Source organism: Microcaecilia unicolor, chromosome 4 (genome assembly GCF_901765095.1).
Source record: "Microcaecilia unicolor chromosome 4, aMicUni1.1, whole genome shotgun sequence".
Taxonomy (NCBI): Eukaryota; Metazoa; Chordata; class Amphibia; order Gymnophiona; family Siphonopidae; genus Microcaecilia; species Microcaecilia unicolor.
Genome location: NC_044034.1, coordinates 160,606,072 through 160,631,348, shown reverse-complemented (window position 1 = coordinate 160,631,348; position 25,277 = coordinate 160,606,072). Strand labels below are relative to the sequence as shown.

Genomic DNA, 25,277 nt, shown 5'->3' with positions numbered 1-25,277 from the left:
CTGATGCAGGCGACAGCCAAAACACCGGCTGTCTCGGGTCTGAATATTGCTTCCTCCGACATCTGAGCCTGCTCTGTCTGTTCCATCAGTGGCCTGAAACATTCTTCTACTCTCCCTGATCAGAGCCTTGCTGATTGTAACTTGAAAACCCCCTGTCTGTGTACTTGGACTAGATTGTAAGATCCATGGAGCAGGGACAGTCTCTTATGTGCATTTGCACACTGTGCATGTCCAGTGGCCCCACACAAACAATAAGTAGGAGAGCCAAGCTAAGTACAGAAGACAAACCTGCACATATTCCACGTTTTCAAAGATATCCCCCCTGTAATAGCGAACGGGCAGGTCCCATTGGCAGTGCAAGCTGTGCTGCTGGCTGCCCAGCCGGCAGATCTGGTGGTTTCCTACAACATGAGAAGAGAGACAGAGTCAGTACTATGCAAGCAGGAGACCATCCTGGTAAGTACTGCTTGCAGTGTGTTTCAAACATTTGCCTTCTTAAACCTTAACATTTATACAAAGCCTCTGTTGAGGTAATCCAATTGATTTATGTTTGGATATGGTACACTGAACGTATTGCTCAAATTTCTTTTTTTTTTTTTTTTTTTGTAAATGACTTTACTGAGGGAAAAAAGACAAGCATACATTATGTGTCAACAGCTGTAATAAGCATAAAATTATATATAATAACATAATGGAAGAAAACCAAGGGAATAACTTATTTGTTCGTCCTTCTGGAATTTCTACTTCCTCTACAGCTGCTGAACTCAGTACAGAGGAATGCTCGTCCCTCAGAACCCTCCAACGTTTTCTTGTTTTTGAATATGGTTCTACCCCCCACTCATACCTGTTGCACCCAACATCCTTCCATTCTCTCACCTCATCACAATCATCCCCTTACATTCGCTCCCACGCACAGTAATAATCTCAAGCCGAACAGAGGGCTATAAGCCGGGGCCTCCCAGATATCCAAACCCTAAAACCCCTAGGGCATCTCGGGCAGAGCATAAAATGAAAGCCACAATGTTTTGTAATATTCCCATTCAGGCGTATGTCTTTGAGCTCATAGGTATCCAGCTCTATCATTCTGTGCTGCATAGCTGGGAAGGTTGGCATCCACCCAGTGACGTAGAATAACACGAAGAACCATTAGGGTGGCTAGGTGTAGGAATTTTGTACCCATGGGTCTTATCCCTTGCTCCCTTAGATTCATATCCCATCCCAGCATGAGAAAAGTATAATCCCAAGTAATGGGTCCCACAACAGTCTCCAGAGCATTCATAGCACCCCTCCAGATAGCAGCTAAGGTGGGACACTCTAGGAAGCTGTGAAGCCATGTACCCACCCCCTCCCACATTTCTCACAAGTGTCATCTTGCCACATCCCCAATTTCTTTCCTCTTGCCTTAGCAATATATGACCTATGCAGTAGCTTAAATTGAGTTTCCTAGAGATCAGCCTGAGGGACCCCTGCCCACAGATTTGAGAAAAGAGAAATAAGGGTGTCTGGAGAAACATTCTCTCCCAAGTCATTTGTCCAATCCGTCGCTAATGATCAAGATAGCCTACATCTGCCTGGTCACAAAGCAATCCATACCAGTTAGACAGAGTGTTAGTCTTGTATGAGATTCCCATAAGTGCTCTATCTGAATCTGTCCATGTTAAGGATGTATGATGTGATTGTATAAAACGGCTACAACCATGCTTAGCCTGCATATATTGTAGAAAATGAGAGTTGGGCAGGACCCATCGGGAGTTCACCTGATCAAAGGATGGCATTCGGCCTCCATTTACCTGTAAGAAGTCTCCCACCGCCGAACATCCCTTGGACTGCCACTCACGGAATCTTGCAGAGTCTATCCCTGGGAGGAATCCCTGGTTCCCCACAAATTGTAAAAAAAAAAAAAAAAGTTACGCTCTTGCGCTCCCCCCTGCTTTAATCTGCCACCATCTCCAGGCCCAACACATTATACGAAAGAAAGGTGGGAGCATCGGCGCCCCCGCTCCCGGGGTCCCCCCCATGCATGATGTTGATAAATGTGGAGTGGCACCACCCCTCCATGAAATCTGGGGGTGCAAATTTTAGTATTAATTCCATTTCCTCTCGAACCCATCTCAGTAGAGCTGCAACATTGTACATGTGGAGGTCCGGCAAGCGCAGGCCGCCCCCATCCCTGGGCAGAATTAATTTGGCATAGCTGATGCGTGCTAAGCGAGCTCGCCAGATAAACTGGTGAATAACACTTTTATATTGGCACTCTTCTGAGGGTTTGACCCAAATGGGTAGGGTTTGGAGTACATATAAGAGTATTGGAAAGAGCACCATCTTCACAACTGCCACCCTCCCAAGAAGGGACAGTGGGAGGTCTTTCCATCGGTGGCATAGATCCTTGATTAGTTCTACTTTCTGAGTAATATTTTTCCGATACATCAGCTGCGGATCAAGCCCTATATGTATTCCTAAATACTTAATTGTAGCACAAGCCCATTCCAGGGGAAATTCAACCCAATAATCTGGAGGATACGTGTTATTCAGAGCTACAGCCTCTGTTTTATCGTAATTAATTTTTAACCCAGAGAAACTACCAAAGTGTTCAATAATTTGTACAATTTTGGCCATATTTTGCTTGGTCTTGCTAACGTAGAGAAGCATGTCATCTGCATACATACTGATTCTGAGTTCTCTACCTCCAATTGACACTTCCTGGATCTCTCCGGAGGTCCTAAACTGCACTGTCAAAGGCTCAAAGGACAACAGAAAAAGCAGCGGTGACAAGGGGCAGCCCTGTCTGGTGCTCCTGTGCAAGTCAAAAGACAATGATCCCTGGCCATTTACCAAAATTTGCGCTGTAGGGCAACTGTATATGGTACGTATCCAATTTACAAACATACCCTGAACCCATATCGGGGTAACACCCAAAATAAGTAGTCCCACGTTATCTTGTCGAATGCTTTTTCTGCATCAAGACTGGCCACTACAACCTCCTCTGAAGCTAAACGTTTCTTCTGTAAGGTGGCTAATACTTTAAGTAAGTTAGTAGAGGAGTAGTGACCAGGCACAAAACTGACTTGATCTTCATGAATAAGATCAGGTAAAATACGATTGAGTCTAGAAGCCAGCACAGTGGTGAGTAATTTTTGGTCTTGGTTTAATAGGGAGATAGTCTGTAGGAGCCCAAAAGTTCTCTGTCCCTTCCGGGCTTGGAAAGCACGACTACGTAGGCATGATTTTGGTGTGACCCAAACTGCCCCTTTCGAACCGCCCCATGCCCATGCGTGCCAGTGGGCCACATACCTTTGTCTGTAAGATTTTATAATACTCTGCTCCCAAGCCATCCGGGCCCAGTGCTTTAGCCAGTTTAACTTTCTTAATGACCATTAATACTTCTGCCGCTTCAATATCTTTGTTAAGATAGGCCAACTGTTCCGGAGATATCTGAGGAAGGGGTAGGGAGCGGAAGAAAGCATTTCTATTGTGTTCATCGTGCGGGCCAGGAGCATATAGGTCCTTGTAAAATTGTTGAAAGGCATTTAAAATATCTGTTGCCTGAGTGTGGGAATGGCCTCCTTGGTCCTTTATTTTCACAACATAGGATTTTGAGTGTTTAGGTTTTAGCAGATGCGCCAGTAATTTCCCCGTTTTGTTTCCCCATTTATGAAGCTGATATTTATAATTGGTAATATTGGCCTGGGCCCTCTGATGTAAAAGATCATTAAGAGATTTTTTAACCTCTAACAGTTTAGTCTAGTTGGCTGCAGTGGGCTGTTGGATGTGTTGCTTACAATATTGTTGCAGCTCTTTATGTAGCCTCAAAATTTCTGCATCGCGCCATTTCCGAGTAGAGATTGTGTATGCAAGGATTTGGCCGCGAAGTACAGCCTTACTAGCTTCCCCGAAAATGCCAGCATCGACTCCTGCTGTGTTATTCTGGAGCTCATATTCATCCCAAGCTTGTCGCACAAATGCACAAAAATCCTTATCACGATAGAAGGCTGGGTTCATACGCCACAGTTTATTAGATGCCGTGTCTCCCCAGTATAAGCGAAGCTCTACTGTAGAATGATCTGTGAAGGCAGGGGTATTAATGTTTGCCCGTAAGAGGCGAAGAGTGCTCGTGACTGGTATTAGTATATAATCTATCCGGGAGTATGACCCGTTGGCTCCCGAATAAAAGGTGAAATCTGTGTCCAATGGGTGCAATACTCTCCACTTGTTTATTAAATCTAGTTCTTTCAGGAAGGCATTTAGGCCTCCATGACCGCGACTCAATCGCATGGGTGCAGTCCGCGCTGGTTTGGCATCCACCAAAGGGTCGATGATAGTGTTAAAATCCCCAGCTATAAGTAGAGCGTAATCGGCGTGTTCTGCAATAAGTGATACTAGCCGAGCAAAAAAGACAGGGGCAGGGATGTTTGGAGCATAGATGTTGCAGAGTAACATTTTTTCCCCCCTGGAGCTCCCCCGCTAATAACAAGTAACGTCCTGACGGGTCCATAATCGTATTGTGTAAGTCAAAAGCAAGGCGCTTGTGAATCAGAGTAGCCACTCCTTGCTGTTTACCTGAAAAAGAGGAGAATCCCAAGACTCCCACCCAACCACGCTTAAGCTTAACGTGTTCTCCTGAGGTGAGATATGTCTCCTGTAAGAATGCAATATCTGTGTTGGTTCTTTGTAAGTATTACAAGATTTTTGTTCTTTTAATGGGCAAATTGATCCCTCCCACATTCCAGGTAGTAATTTTTAAATCAGTCATATTAGCAGAGAAAAACAAGAAAGATGTTCAAAAACCTCTACTATTGTCAAAAACCAGGGGGCCTCCCAGCCTCGACCCCCCAGCAACCTTTGGCCAAGATCCCTATGTTGGGGTAGAGAAAGCAGCAACTGAGGCCCATGGATGACTCTCCACCAACAACCCTCCGTCCAGCTATCACACTTGCACACAAACTCATAACACACATTCCCATTCATACATTCCCAATCAATCATACCAGTTCCATACCTTATCCAGAATCCCAGGCTACAACTCTCCCCCGCCCTCCCCACCAGCAATCCCCCCTTGTTAATAACAGTAAAGCTCCCCCAACATAAGCAACCATATTTCCCAAACATTTACATAGAGAGGAGCCCCCTCCTGATCCCATTGAACTATTTTAACAATACACCTGTGTAATCCTCAAGCAGCATGCAATTATCACTAAAAAAAAAAAAAAACCCACATTGGCAGAACAATGGCATTTAGGTGACAAACGATGTCTAAGGAGGCTTATTACACTCTTAACGTGATGCAGTGGGCGAGCCACGAGGTGACCCGCATCTACGACCAGGCCCTCGGGCTCTGCGGCCACCCACACTTATCATGTTACTCAGCTGACATGAACGTCCAAGGTCCCGAGTCCTCGTAAAAAGAGACATCTATTCTGGGCCAACATCCCGAATGCAGTGAAAATCCAGTCAAATATGACCAAGAAATAGCTGCAGAAGGTAAACCACGGAGCAGCCAGCAGGTGCAGCCAGGCCCTCGTACTCCCTAGTCGTCCACGTCAGCTACGCTACTCATAAAACCTGTCTAAAAGGCCAGCGACTCAGACAGAGAAAAAGAATGGCATTATACGGATAGTCTGATCAAAAATTAAAGTCAAATATTGTAAATGTTACCGTGCAGATGTCGAACACAGTTCTGATCCATTTTTTACTTCACAGGTGGTAGCGACTCTATAAAATCCTGCAGTTTCTTGGGTTCCTCAAAGAAGAGCTGTTTGTTTTGATAGTGTAAGCGGACTCTTGCTGGGCATTGCAGTGAAAATTGCATGCCTTGTTTGAAAAGAGTCGTGCAGTGAGGGGCCAACATTCTTCGTTTTCCTGCCACCAGGTTGGAGTAATCCTGAAAGATCCGCAGGGGTGTACCCTCGTAGCACAGGTCCCGTTTGTGCCTGTAAAGCGCCATGATATCAGCTTTATCTGCGAAGTTTAGGACCTGGGCTATCACTGTACGGGATCGGCCCTCTGGTAACACCATGCCTCCCAGCCGATGCGTTCGCTCTATCTTGATATGGAGGGCCGCCGTTGGGAACCCCAGCTGCTCCGGGAGCGGGGAATTCGCCGTATAACTGACTCCGGAATTCCAACTAATCTGATGTTATTTTGTCTGGCTCTGTTTTCTTGATCTTCAAGGCAATTTGTAAGAGTCTTGTTTTCTTCCTCGAGCACTCGCAGCTGATTTTCAGCTGAGGCCAACCAGTCCTCTGCATGGGCCACGCGGTCTTCCACTTGTTGCAGGCGAGCTCCTTGAGAATCCAAACAGGTCTTAAATGTCATCTACTGACGATTGGAGCTTTGATAGCTAGTCCTCAAGGATTGCAGCAACACTTCGGGTAAGTTCCCGAACTGTCTCTTCCCGCAGCATGACCATGGATATTGATGGGTCCGGCGCCATTTTGTTTTCCACTTGTCAGTTCCGGTCTCTCACAGTGTGCGGTGTCTTTCCCGCCATGCGAAGCTCTATCATTTTACTCCCAATTAGCAATAGAAAGGCAAGGAAAGTTGAAAACTGCCTCAGCGTTTCTATCCAGATTTCATGCCGCAAAAGGGTGTAAAATAAAGAATAACTAGGGATCCTCTCATGAGCGTCCGTTCACTACCTGATCATCACGTGAGCCCGTGTTGCTCAAATTTCTTTAGTTTGGGGGGGGGGGGGGGGGGGGGGGGGGAGTTAAATCACACAGGTCATATTAATTATAAAAGTGATGGAATTTTAGAAGATATTTGAAAAATCTTAATTATTTTTTCTATCACGATATAAAAATCAGAACAATGTTGCTTTTCACTTCCTCCGATCTTTAATGGTGACATTATTATGGCTTCCCAGTTTGCTCTGCTGGAATGCCCTGCCCTAGTGTCACAGCTTTCTCATTAGCAAAACAGGCATACTGCCTTTTCTCCTAAGAGACAAATCCAAGCATCTGCTAATCAAATTTCTCCCCTTTCCAAAAGTCACAAAGTGAAACAAAACCAGAACAGATTTTCTCAGTTGCCCTTTACTTAGGGCCAATGGCAAAAGTTGCTGCTGTACCACCATGGTTCCCAAATCCAACTCTTTTAAACGGCTCCAAATCCCACACTTATGTTTAACCGCCAATCTTTCTTAACTTTTCCACTTAATGCTTTTATTCTTTTAATTCATTTTTTGGGAACCTCAGCAGTGCTCATTGCTAATGCCTGCGAGAAGCAATGTATCAGGCACCCACCTCTTCATTGGCTCACCCGATTACCTTATCTTCCTATATATTTGTATAAGCATTAAACATCATTTTACTTTGAGCTTAAGTCTGAAACTAAATACTCATATTTTTTGTCTGGCTTAGGGGGTTAAAAGCATCCGACACGCAGGTTACGTCCACCCACGGGCTGTCTCAAGGACTATCCCCTAAAAAAGAGAAAATAACATAATTCAAGGTGCTGCAAGGGCTTACTAACTTCATTTGCCCCTGCTATGTACCCATAAAATATTTGACTCCTCTTTTCTTACCCTCTTCCGTAAATAGCACCAGCTCTGCTACTATTTTCAGGGAACACCCCTCTGCAAAGATGGCGATGACGTTCATCTATTCTTATTTAAAGGTCCGGCTGACAGAACATAAGTCTCGTATTACCACGATGAACACCCAAGCCCCGTTAATGAACCACTGGTTGGAGAAACAACATAAGATAGAGGACATGAGATGGAGGATAGTGGAACAGGTGCAGGTGGGCGGGGGGGGGGGGGGGGTTCTATAAGTAAGCCTCTGAATTATAGGGAACAGTGGTATATTTACAGTCTGCAAACAGTGACACCGGGTGGGCTAAATTCAGAATTAGAATGGGCTTCTCTGTTGTAATATGGAGGAGATGTAGTAGCCTATGGGAGCCGGGGGGGGAACATGATGTCATAAGTGGGAAACGGTTTAATTAAAAATAGATGAACGCTGTCGCCATTTTGCAGAGAGGTGGTCCCTGAAAATAGTAGCAGAGCTGGTGCTATTTACGGAAGAGGGTAAGAAAAGAGAAGTCAAGTATTTTATGGGTACATAGCAGGGGCGAATGAAGTTAGTAAGCCCTTGCAGCACCTTGAATTATGTTATTTTCTCTTTTTTAGGGGATAGTCCTTGAAACAGCCCGTGGGTGGACGTAACCTGCGTGTCGGATGCTTTTAACCCCCTAAGCCAGACAAAAAATATGAGTATTTAGTTTCAGACTTAAGCTCAAAGTAAAATGATGTTTAATGCTTATACAAATATATAGGAAGATAAGGTAATCGGGTGAGCCAATAAAGAGGTGGGTGCCTGATACATTGCTTCTCGCAGGCATTAGCAATGAGTACCGCTGAGGTTCCCAAAAAAATGAATTAAAAGAATAAAAGCATTAAGTGGAAAAGTTAAGAAAGATTGGCGGTTAAACATAAGTGTGGGATTTGGAGCCATTTGAAAGAGTTGGTTGTGGACATGTAGGCTCCTGAAAACATCATTGATTAAAATTTGGCCAAAGTGACAAGTTTTCCACCATGGTTCCCAACATGCTCTGAAATACTCAGAGCAGCATCAGTCATCCTCTGCCTCCAAGGGCAGCTGGAAGAGCTCTTAGAACTGCTTACCTAGCTGGGCCTCCTTTGCCATCTGTGTCTCATGGATGATGTTTCTCAGTATTTGCTCCTCCTGGATCAGTTTGTGCTTCTCCAAGATTTCCTGTTGTCTCAGGTAATGATCATGCTGCTTCTGATACTCCTTCAATTCATTTAGTGTTCGCTGAAGAGATCTGGGAATCAGAAAAGAGTAAACAATTCTGTTCTTTTTATAGTTCTTGCTCTTCAATGTACTTTTTACACTCCAAAAAAAGTTCTGTTTCTAATTGATAGCATGCAGTCTAGTGTTTATATTTATGTTTGTATCATTCCGAAGCAGTAGAGCATCTTTTGGGCTGGAGGGGCCAAACAACTCAATCTTCAGTCCCAACACCAGGCTCTCTAGATGCTGTATCAGACAAAATATTGGTGGGGTCATGGCCCCTGTGGCCACCCAATTCCACTGCCCATAAAACTCACTCTGTGCTATACCCTCCCTCCTGGGCCTTCTGCCTGTAGAATTCTGTGCTCTATTTCCTCAGCATACTGCGCTATATCCCTCCTCCTGGGCCTCTTGCAGGGAGGGCTTGTGCTACTGAGCTTCTTTACCCTCAGCGCTATATCTTGGGCCTTCTGCTTGGAATGACATGTGCTACAGGGCTTCTTTACCCTCAGCGCTATATCCCTTCTCCTGGGCCACTTGCCTGGAATGTTTCTGTTTTGTTCATCTTTATTGATTGTAATAAAACTCTCTTATTGTAAACTACTTTGAACCAATTCTGGTGTTAGCGGTATATAAACTGTAACTGTATTGTGCTATAGGGCTTCTTTACCCTCAGCCCTATATCCCCCTTCTGGTCCTTCTGCCTGTAGTATTCTATGCTCTATTTCCTCAGCACACTGTGCTATATCCCTCCTCCTGGGCCTCCTGCCTGGAGGGTTTTGTGCTATAGGGCTTCTTTACCCTCAGCATATATCCCTCTCCTGGTTCTCCTGCCTAAACGTTGTGCTATATATCCTCTTGGGCTTCATTAGCGCTATATCCCCCTCCAGGGTCTCTTGCCTCAAGCACCTTCCGCTATAAGCCCTCCTGGAGTTCCTGCCCATGTTTACCTGTGCTGTGCCTCCAGCTTTTGCTCCAGTTTTTGTTGGCACAGCACTGCATGCTTTCTTTTCACAGCCTGCTCAAATCCTGGCTTGGTCTGTAGAGCATGGTCATAGCACAGGACAGAGTGATTGTATTCCCCAAGCATCTGAACACAAAGGAAGATGAGAAGTTAGTATAACGGCACAATTCTAATAAAATAAGTGTCATTCTCAAAGTCATCTTGAGGAGATCAATTTTCAAAAAAGATTAGACAGAACATGACAGCACAAACAAACAAACAAAAATAAATAAATAAAACCACACATGGCCTATGTTTCAAAAGCTATCTAGCCTGGTGAATAACCTGAATTTGTCTACCCTAGGGAAAAGGGCACGTAGGAATCAAAAGTACATAACATACCTTTACTAAAAGGAAAAGAAAGTGGGCTTAAGGTAGTGTAAGGTCTGGGGAGGACCTAGCACATGCTTTAAAACTACGTGCATTATTTTTCACAGACGATGCATTTCTGATAGCACTTTTTTTCTGGGCAGTTTTCGAAGGGAAAGGTTTTCCTTTTGAAAACTGGTACAAAGTCCTTAGATTAAGTACCTTTGGACATTGCACCTATCTGCAGTGTTTAGAATAATAATACTTGAGGCACAATCACCACACAGCTGTACAAAGCTGAACAAAGTGGTGTAAAGCAATTACAAATGGCAACATTAGTTTAAAAACAAATTGGCAAACTGGGAATGGAAAAAAAAAACAACAAAACAGGAGACACAAAAAAGCCTTAATTTAGCAATGCATAGGACAAATATAATGAACTTAGAAGAACTGATCTAATACTCTCTTCACTGTGTGAAAAGGTCTTCACAGCTCCACTATGCTCAATGTGTCACTGTACAGATAACTTTATAAAGTTACAAAGCACTTACCATAAGTAAAGAAGTTTTACATTCGGGAAATGGCCATTATAAATCTGCGTCTAAATGGGACCATTTATAACAGGGTGCTTAGCTTAACTGGGCAGGAAGGAGCCCATTTCTTGCCTATTATACAACAGCACAAAAGCATCTGTGTGCGTTTCTGAAACACTAGCACAAATTGCATCTACACTGAAGGCTTGGACATACCTGTTCGAGAGCCAGCATAAATATTAGCACGCACTTTGCATGTGTATGTATGTTGTTTTATAAAATATTTGCATAAATTGCGACTCCATCCATGCTCCACTCTGAGCATACCTACTATACATGTACCAGCCTGCATTGCACATACTTTTATAATTATCCATTTATTCCTCTACTCCCCTCCTCTTCTCTGCCCTTCTCTTGCGCCCTATGGAATGCCCGCTCTATCTGTAACAAACTCCCCTATATCCAGGACCTCTTTATCTCATGTCACCTCCATCTGCTCGCAATAACAGAAACCTGGCTCTGCCCTGATGACTCTGCTTCAGTCGCAGCCCTGTGCCATGGCGGTTATCTATTTTCACATACTCCTCGCCCTGCTGGCTGTGGGGGCGGTGTTGGACTACTTCTCTCTCCCTCCTCCAGATTTCAACCCCTTCTTCCAACTCAATCTCACTGTTTTTCCTCCTTTGAAGTCCACTCTATCCGCCTTTTCTCTCCTCTGCCTCTTCGAATAGCGGTCATTTATCGTCCCCCCTCATAAGTCCCTTTCATCCTTTCTCAGTGACTTTGACGCCTGGCTTGCCTTCTTCCATGATCCTTCCTCCTCCTCTCTCATCCTTGGTGACTTTAATATTCCTGCTAATGATCCTTCCAACTCTTATATTTCCAAGTTACTCGCTTTAATGTCCTCCTTTAATCTCCAACTATGCTCCACCTCCCCCACTCATCAAAATGGTCACTGTCTTGATCTCATCTTCTCCTCCAACTGTTCACCTTCTAGTTTCCTTGCCTCTGATCTTCCCTCCTCTGATCACCATCTTATAACTTTCACACTTAAATCTCCTCCCTCCCAGTCCCGTCCTATCTTATCTAATTTATCTAGGAATCTTCACGATATTGACCCTTCATCTCTATCCTCCCATGTTTCAAACCTCCTCTCTACTGTGGCACCATCCACGTCTGTCAATGAGGCTGTTTCTTCTTACAACAATACTCTATCCTCTGCCTTAGACACTCTTGCACCTTTGATGACCCGCCCTGTAAGGCGTACAAAACCCCAACCTTGGCTGACTTCTCATATCCGCTACCTACGTTCCTGTACCCGCTCCGCCGAACGCCTCTGGCGGAAATCTCGGGCCCTTGCTGATTTCTTACACTTAAGTTCATGCTGACCTCCTTCCAATCTGCTCTTTTACGTGCCAAACAGGATTATTATATCCAACTGACCAACTCTCTTGGCTCTAATCCTCGACTTCTCTTCACCACATTGAACTCTCTCCTCAAGGTGCCCCCTCCCCCAACTCCCCCTTCATTATCTCCTCAGACCCTTGCTGAATTCTTTCACAACAAGGTTCAAAAGATAAACCTTGCTTTCTCTACCTCACCACCTCTCCCTCCACTAGTCCGTTCCCCTCTCTCTCTCCTTCCCCTCATTCCTTTTCCTCCTTTCCTGAAGTTACTATTGAGGAAACTACACTTCTCCTTTCTTCCTCAAAATGTACCACCTGTTCCTCTGATCCCATTCCCACCCACCTTCTTAATGCCATCTCTCCTGCTCTTATTCCTTTTATCTGTCACATTCTCAACCTCTCACTTTCCACTGCGACTGTCCCCGCTGCCTTTAAACATGCTGTGGTCACACCTCTCCTTAAGAAGCCTTCACTCGACCCTACTTGTCCCTCTAATTACCGACCCATCTCCCTCCTTCCTTTCCTCTCCAAATTACTTGAGCGTGCTGTTCACCGCCGCTGCCTTGATTTTCTCTCCTCACATGCTATTCTTGCCCCACTACAATCTGGTTTTCGCCCTCTCCACTCAACCGAAACTGCGCTTACTAAAGTCTCCAATGACCTATTACTGGCTAAATCCAGAGGTCAATATTCTATCCTCATTCTTCTTGATCTTTCCGCTGCTTTTGACACTACCCTGTCCTCACTTGGATTCCAGGGCTCTGTCCTCTCCTGGTTCTCTTCCTACCTCTCCCTCCGCACCTTTAGTGTTCACTCTGGTGGATCCTCTTCTACTTCTATCCCTCTGCCTGTCGGCGTACCTCAGGGTTCTGTTCTTGGTCCCCTCCTCTTTTCTATCTACACTTCTTCCCTTGGTTCATTAATCTCATCTCATGGCTTTTCCTACCATCTCTATGCTGATGACTCCCAAATCTACCTTTCTACCCCTGATATCTCACCTTGCATCCAAACCAAAGTTTCAGCGTGCTTGTCTGACATTGCTGTCTGGATGTCTCAACGCCACCTGAAATTAAATATGACCAAAACCGAGCTTCTCATTTTCCCCCCCAAACCCACCTCCCCGCTCCCCCCATTTTCTATTTCTGTTGATGGCTCTCTTTCTCCCTGTCTCCTCAGCTCGAAACCTTGGGGTCAATCTTTGACTCTTCTCTCTCCTTCTCTGCTCATATCCAGCAGATTGCCAAGACCTGTCGTTTCTTTCTTTACAACATCCGTAAAATCCGCCCCTTTCTTTCCGAGCACTCTACCAAAACCCTCATCCACACCCTTGTTACCTCTCGTTTAGACTACTGCAATCTGCTTCTTGCTGGCCTCCCACTTAGTCACCTCTCCCCTCTCCAGTCGGTTCAAAACTCTGCTGCCCGTCTCATCTTCCGCCAGGGTCGCTTTACTCATACTACCCCTCTCCTCTTCACTGGCTCCCTATCCGTTTTCGCATCCTGTTCAAACTTCTTCTACTAACCTATAAATGTACTCACTCTGCTGCTCCCCAGTATCTCTCCACACTCGTCCTTCCCTACACCCCTTCCCGTGCACTCCGCTCCATGGATAAATCCTTCTTATCTGTTCCCTTCTCCACTACTGCCAACTCCAGACTTCGCGCCTTCTGTCTCGCTGCACCCTACGCCTGGAATAAACTTCCTGAGCCCCTACGTCTTGCCCCATCCTTGGCCACCTTTAAATCTAGACTGAAAGCCCACCTCTTTAACATTGCTTTTGACTCGTAACCACTTGTAACCACTCGCCTCCACCTACCCTCCTCTCTTCCTTCCCGTTCACATTAATTGATTTGATTTGCTTACTTTATTTATTTTTTGTCTATTAGATTGTAAGCTCTTTGAGCAGGGACTGTCTTTCTTCTATGTTTGTGCAGTGCTGCGTATGCTTTGTAGCGCTATAGAAATGCTAAATAGTAGTAGTAGTAGTAGTATATGTGTAAAAATGGGTTAATATAATTATCCCTAAAAAGCAGTCACACAGAAACGTAGCGTCAAATTTAACACCATATATACTACTACTACTACTTAGCATTTCTATAGCGCTACTAGGGTTACGCAGCGCTGTACAAGTTAAAACATGGGGAACGACAGTCCCTGCTCAAGAGAGCTTACAATCTAAAGGTAGCAAACTATGTAGTCAGTGTAGTCAGTGTATCATGAATGGGGAAGGTGGTTAGGCGCCAAAAGCAAGGGAGAAGAGATGGGTTTTGAGTAAGGACTTAAAGATGGGCAGGGAGGGCGCATGGCGTATGGGCTCGGGGAGTCTGTTCCAGGCATAAGGTGATGCGAGGCAGAAGGGACGGAGTCTGGAGTTAGCGGTGGTGGAGAAGGGTACAGATAGGAGTGATTTGTCCTGAGAGCGGAGGTTACGGGTGGGGACATAGGGGGAGAGGAGGGTAGAGAGGTAATGGGGGGCTGCAGATTGAGTGCATTTGAAAGTCATTAGGAGAAGCTTGAACTGAATACGGTAGCGAATTGGGAGCCAGTGAAGCGACTTGAGGAGAGGGGTGATATGAGAGTATCGGTTCACGCGGTAGATAAGACGTGCAGCGGAATTTTGGACAGATTGAAGGGGGGATAGGTGGCTAAGCGGGAGACCAGCAAGGAGAAGGTTGCAATAGTCAAGACGAGAGGTAACGAGTGAGTGGACGAGGGTTCGGGTGGTCTGTTCAGAGAGGAATGGGCGGATTTTGCTAATATTATAGAGGAAGAAGCGACAGGTCTTAGCTGTCTGCTGGATATGGGCAGAGAAGGAGAGGGAGGAGTCGAAAATGACTCCGAGATTGCGGGCTGACGAGACGGGGAGGATGAGGGCGTTGTCAACAGAGACAGAGAGTGGGGGAAGAGGAGAGGAGGGTTTGGGTGGGAAGACAAGGAGCTCAGTCTTTGCCATGTTCAGTTTCAGATGACGGTTGGACATCCAGGCGGCGATATCTGAGAGGCAGGCCGAGACTTTGGCCTGGGTTTCGACTGTGATGTCGGGAGTGGAGAGGTAGAGCTGGGTGTCATCGGCATAGAGATGGTACTGGAAACCATGTGATGAGATCAGTGAGCCCAGGGAAGAGGTGTATATTGAGAAAAGAAGCGGTCCAAGGACAGATCCTTGGGGAACAACAACAGAGAGCGGGACGGGGGTGGAAGAAGAGCCATTAGAAAATACTCTGAAGGTGCGTTGGGAAAGATACGAGGAGAACCAGGAGAGGACGGGGCCCTGGAATCCAAATGAGGACAGTGTGTTAAGAAGTAAATTATGATTGACGGTGTCGAAGGCGGCAGATAAGTCGAGGAGGATAAGGATGGAGTAGTGACCTTTGGATTTGGCAAGGAACAGGTCGTTGCAGACTTTGGAGAGAGCTGTTTCTGTTGAGTGTAGTGGGCGAAAGCCGGTTTGAAGCGGATCAAGGATGGCCTGAGAGGAGAGGAAATCAAGGCAGCGGCTGTGGACAGCGCGTTCAAGTAATTTGGAGAGGAAGGGTAGAAGGGAGATGGGGCGGTAATTGGAGGGACAGGTGGGGTCAAGTGATGGGTTTTTAAGAAGTGGAGTGACTACAGCGTGCTTGAAGGTGTCAGGGACAGTAGCAGTGGAGAGAGAGAGGTTGAGGATGTGACAGATGGTAAAATTATGTATAATCATACCTGATAATTTTCTTTCCATTAATCATAGCTGATCAATCCATAGACTGGTGGGTTGTGTCCATCTACCAGCAGGTGGAGATAGAGAGCAAACTTTTGCCTCCCTATATGTGGTCATGTGCTGCCGGAAACTCCTCAGTATGTCGATATCAAAGCTCCATCCGCAGGACTCAGCACTTAGAGAATTACACCCACGAAGGGACACTCTGCCCAGCTCACCACCGCCGAAACGGGGGAGGGGAATTAACCCAGCTCATCCCCACACAAGTGGGGGAGGGGAATCCGTCCAGCTCATCCCCGCGGAGCGGGGGAGGGACACCACACCCGCCGATGCGGGGGGATCTGGCTTATCCTGCAACCGCAACCGCGGGAGGAGCTGACTGACCCTAACACCGCCGAAGCGGGAGGGGTACAAAGCTGCCCTACAGCCGCACGAAGCGGGAGGGAGTGCCGGCAGAATTTATGTCTCAATCCAGCCCCGTAAAACGGAGGGGAGAGGAATGCAGCAGCTCACTGTAACACAAACTCGTCTCAACTCTTGAAGAATCCAAGTGAAAGAAGAACTTGAACACGAAGTCCTCCTGAAGTAACTGAAGGCTAAACTTGAACCTAAAATTCAACCAGAATATAAACAGTACAGATATCTGGGAGGGGCTATGGATTGATCAGCTATGATTAATGGAAAGAAAATTATCAGGTATGATTATACATAATTTTACCTTCCATATCATCAAGCTGATCAATCCATAGACTGGTGGGATGTACCGAAGCAGTACTCACCCAGGGCGGGACATAGAAATCCCTGACCTCAACACTGAAGCTCCAAACCGGGCCTCCGCCCGTGCAGCCACAGTCAAACGGTAATGCTTGGAGAATGTATGAGCCGAAGCCCACGTTGCCGCCTTGCATATCTCTTCCAAGGAGACGGATCCGGCCTCTGCCATCGAGGCCGCCTGAGCTCTCGTGGAGTGAGCCTTCAGCTGGATAGGCGGCACCTTCCCCGCGGCCACATAAGCCGCTGCAATGGCTTCCTTGACCCATCTTGCCACTGTAGGCTTAGCATCCTGCAGACCCTTACGAGGACCTGCAAACAGGACAAACAGATGATCCGATTTCCGGAAATCATTGGTCACTTCCAAGTATCTGATGATGACTCGTCTCACATCCAGATATTCAAGAGCGGAGTACTCCTCTGGGTAGTCCTCCCTACGAAAGGAAGGGAGACAGAGCTGCTGATTCACATGGAAGCGAGAACCAATCTTGGGCAGGAAGGCAGGCACTGTGCGAATAGTCACTCCTGCCTCAGTGAACTGCAGAAAAGGCTCTCGACATGAGAGCGCCTGGAGCTCGGAAACCCTTCTGGCTGAAGTGATAGCCACCAAAAAGACTGCTTTCAACGTCAGGTCTTTCAGAGATGCCCTCGACAAGGGTTCCAAAGGCGGCTTCTGCAATGCTCTTAGCACCAGGCTGAGATTCCACGCAGGCACCACTGAGTGCAGAGGAGGGCGCAGGTGATTAACTCCCTTGATAAAGCGCACCACATCTGGCTGCGAAGCCAGGGAAGCACCCTTCAGGCGGCCCCTGAAGCAAGTCAGAGCCGCTACCTGGACTTTAAGGGAACTGAGCGACAGGCCTTTCTCCAGACCTTCTTGCAGGAACGCCAACACTGAAGAAATTGGAGCAGTGAAGGGAGAAAGTGAGCCTGCTTCACACCGTGCTGCAAAGATACGCCAAACCTGGCGTAAGCAGTAGAAGTAGAGCGCTTCCTCGCTCTCAGCATAGTGGCGATGACCTTGTCTGAGAAGCCCTTCTTCCTCAGACGCTGCCGCTCAATAGCCAGGCCGTAAGACCAAAGGGAGAGGGATACTCTATCACCACGTGACCCTGAGGTAACAGGCCCTGCTCCACTGACAGCCGCAGAGGATCGTCGACTGAGAGCCTGAACAAGTCCGCATACCAGGGACGTCTGGGCCAATCCGGACCCACCAGGATTACCCTGCCGGGATGCTTTGCCACCCGGTCTAGCACCCTGCCCAACATGGGCCAGGGCGGGAACACATAGAGGAGCTCTTGTGTCGGCCACTGCATCTACTCCCAGGGATCGAGGGTCCCGTCCTCTGCTGAAAAAGCGCGGCACTTGGCCATTGGCCGATGACGCCATCAGATCTAGGCTCGGCTGGCCCCAGCGCTTCGTGATGTCCAAGAACGCCTGAGCAGATAGTTGCCACTCTCCGGGCTCCAAGGTATGGCGACTGAGAAAGTCCGCCTTGACATTCATGACTCCGGCAATGTGGGCCGCTGAAAGCTGCTCCAGGTTCGCTTCCGCCCACTGGCAAAGACTCATAGCCTCCTGGCTAGAGGGGCGCTCTTGGTACCTCCCTGGCGGTTGATATAGGCCACAGCCGTGGCATTGTCCGACAGGACCCGTACAGGCTTCAACACCAGTACCGGGATGAACTCCAATAACACCAACCGAATGGCTCTGAGTTCCAGGAGGTTGATAGACCACTTGCCTCTGCAGGAGACTAGAGCCCCTGCGCTGTCCTTCCCAAGCAGTGGGCTCCCCAGCCCATCAAAGAGGCGTCTGTCGTGACGACAATCCACTCCGGGGTCACCAGAGGCAATCCTGCAGACAACTTGTCTGTCTGCGTCCACCAGCTCAGCGCCTTGCGCACTGCTGGGTCCACGGGAAGGCGCACAGCATAATCCTCCGACATCGGAGTCCAGCACAGCAGCAGAGATAGCTGTAGTGGTCTCATATGAGCCCTGGCCCAGGGCACTACTTCCATCGTGGCCGTCATAGAGCCCAACAGCTGCCCGTAGTCCCAAGCCCGAATAGGAGAGGCTACTAGGAACTAGTCCACCTGAGCCTGAAGCTTGACAATCCGATTGTCTGGCAGGAACACTCTGCCCACTTGGGTGTCGAATCGAACTCCCAGATACACCAGGGACTGAGTCGGGCGCAGCTGGCTCTTCTTCCAGTTGATGATCCATCCCAGGGAGCTCAAAAGAGCAACTACCCGGTCCATAGCTTTGCCGCACTCTGCATAAGAGGGGGCTCGGATCAACCAGTCGTCCAGATAAGGATGGACTTGTACTCCTTCCTTTAGCAGGAAGGCCGCTATGACCCCCATTACTTTGGAAAAGGTCCGCGGAGCAGTAGCCAACCCGAAAGGGAGGGCTCTGAACTGGAAGTGTCGTCTCAGGACTGTAAAACGCAGAAAGCGTTGGAGAGGAGGCCAGATGGGAATATGCAGGTACGCTTCCTTGATGACCAAGGAAGCCAAGACCTCTCCTGCCTTCACTGCCGCTATAACAGAGCGGAGAGTCTCCATGCGAAAGTGCCTCACTTTCCAGACCCGATTGACCCCTTTGAGGTCGAGGATAGGCCGGACAGAACCTCCTTTCTTTGGAACCACAAAGTAAATGGAGTAACGTCCCTTGCCAATCTGATTTTTTGGCACCGGAACGACCGCACCCAGGTGGATCAGGTTGTCCAAGGTCTGCTGCACTACCACAGCTTGACCGGAGACTTGCAGGGAGAGAGTACAAACCAGTCTCTTAAGGGTTGGCAGAACTCTAGCTTGTAGCCGTCTCTGATGACTTCCAGCACCCACGCGTCTGAAGTTATAGTGGTCCACTCGCCCAGAAACGAGGACAGCCGTCCTCCAATCTGCACTGGGGCGTGGACCAAGGCCCCGTCATTGGGTACGAGACCCTGGGGGAGGACCGGAGGGAGCACCTCCGGGACGGCGGTCTCTGCGAAAGGAATGCTGCTTGGGGGAGAAATTCCTCTTGAAGGAAGAGGGGGCAGAGGAACCCGACTTGCCCGGGCGGTACCGATGGGCTTCCTGCAACCGTCCTCTGGAGGTATCGGGACGAGTACTAACCCGAGCCCTGACCTCTGGTAATTTCTTGCCCTTAGACGTGCCGAGATCGGTCACGATTTTGTCCAGCTCGACCCCAAAGAGCAGCTTGCCTTTAAAAGGCAATCTAGCCAGGCGGGATTTAGAGGCGTGGTCAGCAGACCAATGTTTCAGCCAAAGCCACCGCCGCGCAGAGACTGTCTGAGCCATGCCTTTAGCTGAGGCTCTCCAGACATCATACAGCAAGTCTGCCAAATAGGCTAAGCCCGATTCCAGGGCCGGCCAATCAGCCCTCAAGGAATGATCCGAGGGGGAAGCCCGCTGCACCATAGTCCGGCACGCCCTGGCCACATAGGAGCCGCAAACTGAGGCCTGCAAACTTAAAGCAGCTGCCTCAAAGGACGACCTTAAGGCCGCCTCCAATCTTCTGTCTTGGGCGTCCTTTAGGGCCGTGCCACCTTCCACCGGCAACGCCGTTTTCTTAGTCACCGCAGTGATTAAAGAATCCACGGTAGGCCACAGATAGGCCTCACGTTCACTCACAGCCAAAGGATAGAGGCGGGACATAGCCCTAGCCACTTAAAGGCTCGTTTCCGGGACAACCCATTGAGCCGCAATTAAGGTGTGCATGGCATCATGCACGTGGAAGGTTCTAGGCGGGCGCTTCGTCCCCAGCATAATGGCAGAGCCAACAGGGGCTGAGGGAGAGACGTCCTCCGGAGAGGAAATCTTCAAAGTGTCCATGGCCTGTAACAACAGGTTGGGCAAATCCTCTGGGCTAAAAAGCCGCGCTGCAGAGGGGTCATCCGCTCCATCCGAGCGGGGATCTATCTCCTCCAAGGAATCCGCAAAGGATCGTTGGGAGACCTCAGACACGCTGCCCTCATCTACATCGGAGGAGACAAAAGTCCTCCAAGGCCTGGAAATCAACCCGAGGGCGTTTACCTCTGGGAACCTCAACCTCTTTATCCGAAGAGGGAGCAGGGGCAGCGTTTTGCATGAGGAAAGCCTGATGCAGCAGCAAAACAAACTCGGGGGAGAAACCCCCCAGACTGTGCACTTCCGCAGCCTGGGCAACAGCCCTAGACGCACTCTCAACCGGCGCTCGCAATAGCGGGGGAGAGACATGCTGCGCATCCAAAATGGCGTCCGGCGCGAAACTCCGTGAAGGAGCCGCGCGGGAAGAACGGCGCTTAACTTTAGCCGCTTTTGTGCCGTCGCCCAAATTAAGGGCGTTCATGGCATTAATGTCTCCAACCTCAAGGGCGGCCCCGAAGAAGCCGTCCGAGCCGCGTGGCCGGCCAAGATGGTGGAGGCAAGGAGCGGGGGATGGGCGTTTATGGCGGGAAAAAACCGCCACGCCGGAGGAACGACCGGGACATTCATCGGTCACTAAACTATCACCCATCAAGGGCGAATCAGGTTGTAAAACCCCCGCATCCCCTCTAGAAGCGCTCCAGCGATCCGGGGAGCGACCCTTTGCGCCCTCGCCCTCCGACGCCATTGCCACGAGGAGAAGAATCGGGGAACCCCCTGCCCGCTATAAAAAGGTAAAATTACCTGCTTGCCGCTCCGAGCTGTAACGAACTGGTGTCCCAGTGAGTAGCTGCAATGAACGTTTAAAGAAACGTCGAATTAAACGCCTTTAAAGACGTTTAAAAAATTTTTTTTTTTTTTTTTTTTAAACGGAGCCAGCGGGAGGGGGGAGAAAAGGAGGGACCTGGCACCACCAGGTTTGCACTTGCTCAAAAGAGCCCTCAACCCCAGGCCTCAACAAAACCTAAGGATTAGGCTTGGAGGCCTAGCCAGAGCTGCTGCTGTGTGTGACCACCACCTGCTGAGATAGAGAACATACTGAGGAGTTTCCGGCAGCACATGACCACATATAGGGAGGCAAAAGTTTGCTCTCTATCTCCACCTGCTGGTAGATGGACACAACCCACCAGTCTATGGATTGATCAGCTTGATGATATGGAATGAGGGGTTAACTGTAGGAGAGATGTTGGTAAGCAGAGTGGTGGGAATGGGGTCAGAGGAACAGGTGGTGCACTTAGAGGAAGAAAGAAGGCGAGCAGTTTCCTCTTCGGTGATCTCAGGGAAGGAGGAGAAGGAGGATAGGTTAGGTTGGTTGAGGGAGTGGTCCCCAAACCTGATCCTGGAGGCACCCCAGCCAGTCAGGATTTCAGGATATCCACAATGAATACTCAAGAGATTTGCATGCATTGCCTCCACCTCATACCAATCTCTCTCATGAATATTCATTGTGGATATCCTGAAAACCAGACTGGCTGGGGTGCCTCCAGGATAAGGTTTGGGAACCAGTGACGCAGGCGCTTTCCAGTGCATAGTTTCCCCAGTGTGTCCTTATGGAAGCTTATCTTTGGGTATTAGGTATAATGCTAGATCCTTTCCTGACTATGGAGGCTCAGTCTAGGATGTCACTTCCTGCTCACTTGCGCTCAGAATCCTCACACATGAAGTTTAAGGCAGCTTTAAAAACACACCTATTCAAGATTACATACCTTACTTCCCATTAACACTGTGTGTTTTCCTCCTTCTCTATTTTCTTTCTTTTCTTTATGCAGCTATTGTTTTACTGTAAATCACATAGAAACCATTTTTTTGGGCCCATTGCGGTATATCAGGTTCTTGTAAATAAAGTTTATTAAAGAACCCAACAAGGGCTGTGTTTCGGCAAAGCATCTGCATCAGGGGTCATCGGCACGAGTCCTTTGTTCCTTCAAATATCAGTAAGTATTACCAACACAGACAACGTGGCTAATCTGGCAGCCTTTTTTTTTTAGCTGTACAAGACTGTCCAACAACAGATCGTTCATCTATCCTACTGGTTTGCTTGTTACGCAGTTGTTCTAACCATTGTATGTGTTGGTAATACACACCCGTGTTGGGTCTTTTAATAAAATTTTAGATGCCAATCTATCCTTGCAGACCCACAGTGTTTTTTTCACTTGGTTTGAACAATTTAAAATCATAGTCCAGGCCTGTTTTATCACATTTTTTCAAGCTCTCTAGAACATGGCAGCTGACTTGTGCTTTGCTAGGAAGTTCAATCATGCAGCTCCATTGCTGAGAAATTTGCATTGGCTGTCGGTCGAAACCCATATGCAACTTAAAGATTGGCTGTATGTACCTTTAATGTGCCTAAAATATTGTATAGCCAAACACTGTTATGCATGTACCATCTGATGCTAGTTCCCATCAGCGTTTCACTCATTTCAAGTAAATGGTTAAACAGCTTTTGCACTTTCCCAATGTGAAAGGTTTGCTTATAAATTACAACTTATGGCAATCCTTCACATATCAGGCAATTTTAATATACAACAACTTACCTTTGAAAACAAGCAAATAAATTGATGTGTTATTTTGCCATATGCTGAAAACCTATTTTTAACAACATTAAAATATTTTTGAAAGTCACTGATTGCTATGATGTGGTTTTATTGCTAGTTGTATTTCTTTGTGATCTATATTTACCTTGCAAGTCCAATGCAGAACATAAATATTGAAATTAGAATTAATAGTTTGCACAAAGCAGAGGTGGTATTGCAATGTGTGTGTGTACATGCCTAAAGCACACACAGAACACTACTGCTGGGGTTCCAAGATGGCGTTGTAAGCGGACGCACCTGTGTTTGCTCTTGAGGTAGCTTAGGTTTTCAGCTCCGTTGGTGCTTCTGCCGCCTCGTTTTTCCGGATGGGGAAGCGGAGGGGAAAGGTTAAGGAACATCCCTCGGTTCCTGAGACCATCCCAACGTTGAAGCAGACGACCTTGCAATTTTCAAAGCAACAACCGGGGCCTCGGGGAACTTCGACCCCTACTGCAACTCTCGACACATTGCCGTCTATCGAGAGTCCTAACGGGGCTTCCCTGAGCCCTGTGGATCGTATTGCTCCGCCTCAGCCTGGGAGAGAGTTGTTTGCAGCCCGAACAGCGACGGAAGCCGAAGTGGCTCAACCGAACCTGCTTGAGGGAAGGTCTGCAGCTACAGAGAGTGGATCTCATGAATGAGAGCAGCTAATTCAATCAGCCTTACAGGTATTACCTCAAGACATTGTTTCAAAATTATCTCGAGCTGAGGCCCAACCTCAATCTCTCCCAGTCTTTAGTGGCGTGGTTAGATCAGCAGTAGTGACACTTGAGTCACTGTGGGACATGGTTTATGGCATTCAGGTTTCTATGCAGAACACATTGAAAGAAAACACTGGTGATATTAAAGTTTTGTCTGAAGCTGCGTTGCTCCAAGCGCAAGTGACTGCACAGCAATCCTTGAAATTAGATAAAGTGAATACTGAGCTTGAAGAAATGGGGAATTTGGAAACTGCATTGGTTAAAGATAATAATTTCATGCACAAGTGAATGGAATACCTGGAGAACCAGGTTAGGAAACTTAACCTTAGGTTTCTAAATTTCCCCAAATCTCCTTTAATTTCTCCTATTGAAATGGTAAAAAAATATATGGTTGACATTCTTGGAATGGATAAAGACTCACTACCTCCCATTACACGAGCCTATTATATCTGGAACCCAAAGGGGACTGATGGAAACCCCCCAGTAGTGGGGGATGGAATGAATCTTACTTCCTTCCTGGAAAGTTCACTGGAAATAATTACACAGAGGTCAACTATGCTGGTCACTTTTGTATTGGAGCCTGATCGCAATGCTGTTTTAAGACTTTCCTTAAGACATTTAGAAAACTTGTTTTTGGGCTCAAAGGTTCGAATTTTTCCAGATCTCTCGAGGCCCACACAAATAAGGCGCAGGGCTTTTTTGGAGCAGCGCCCTAGAGCGTTGGCACTGGGAGTAAACTTTGTATTACGATTTCCTTGTATCTGTAATGTATTGCTTGAGGGTAAACAGTTTCAGTTTGTAGACCCAAAACAGTTTAAAGAATTTCTTGATGCTAGAGCCGATGTGAATGTTGTATGCCCTCCCTAAAAAGCAGGCTAGGGTCGACAACCCGAGGTAGCAACCGCTAAAATATTCTTTAATTTCTCTTAGAATTTTTGAATTCTTGGAACCCAATTTCTTTGTTTGTGGACAAATAGGCTGTTAAGAATTTTTCTTTCAATTACTTAATTGTATCTTGAATTTCATTTGTAAAATAATGCCGATTGCGTATTTACACTTTGTAGTGAAAAATTGAATTTATTAATAAAGATTAAAAAAAAAAAAAAAAAAGAACACTACTGCTAACCTGAAACAGCTGCTCTAGCCCAATATGCATGCTCAGAAATACTGGGGCTCTCTCCCATTGTGATCAGTAGAGCTGCATGACCCCACTCTAGGTCTGGGCTCCATATATTCCATCACAGACCACCACCTCCCTTAACTGCTGGCTTCAGATTTGCTTTTCACACAGTAGATAAAGCTGACAAAATTTTGGCAATAAATATAAAGAGGAGATTTAGGGGCCAATGCACAAAGCTTATTGTGCTAGGAATGTCCAATTTTGACTGGTTCTATCCAGTTTAGCGTGCATGTTATTTAGTGAGTAATGCACAAATGTTCTGTGTCCATCTTACAGGCAACGGTAATCCTATGCAAATGTATTACAACGAGCCCAGTAGTATTAAAATGAGCATTCCGAGCAATGCACAGAAAAAGGAGTACCTACCTTTAATGTGCAAAATTTTCCATGAGGTCTGGAGCTATCGTGTGAGGGCGACTTCTGGAAGAAGCACTCTGCATTTTTC

General features: G+C 47.3%; 1 protein-coding gene across 2 annotated transcripts in view; it reads right to left on the bottom strand.

The window, feature by feature from the left end:
• The window catches only part of TTC17 (tetratricopeptide repeat domain 17), a 194,194-nt gene that overhangs the window by 109,613 nt on the left and 59,304 nt on the right, over nt 1-25,277 (bottom strand). For both annotated transcript variants that reach the window (XM_030200804.1, XM_030200805.1), the window contains exons 9-11: nt 9,704-9,843; nt 8,624-8,784; nt 289-401 (exon numbers count right to left, since the gene is read on the bottom strand). In XM_030200804.1, coding sequence (XP_030056664.1) covers nt 289-401; nt 8,624-8,784; nt 9,704-9,843 — 414 coding nt within the window. The remainder of the gene's footprint in view (nt 1-288; nt 402-8,623; nt 8,785-9,703; nt 9,844-25,277) is intronic.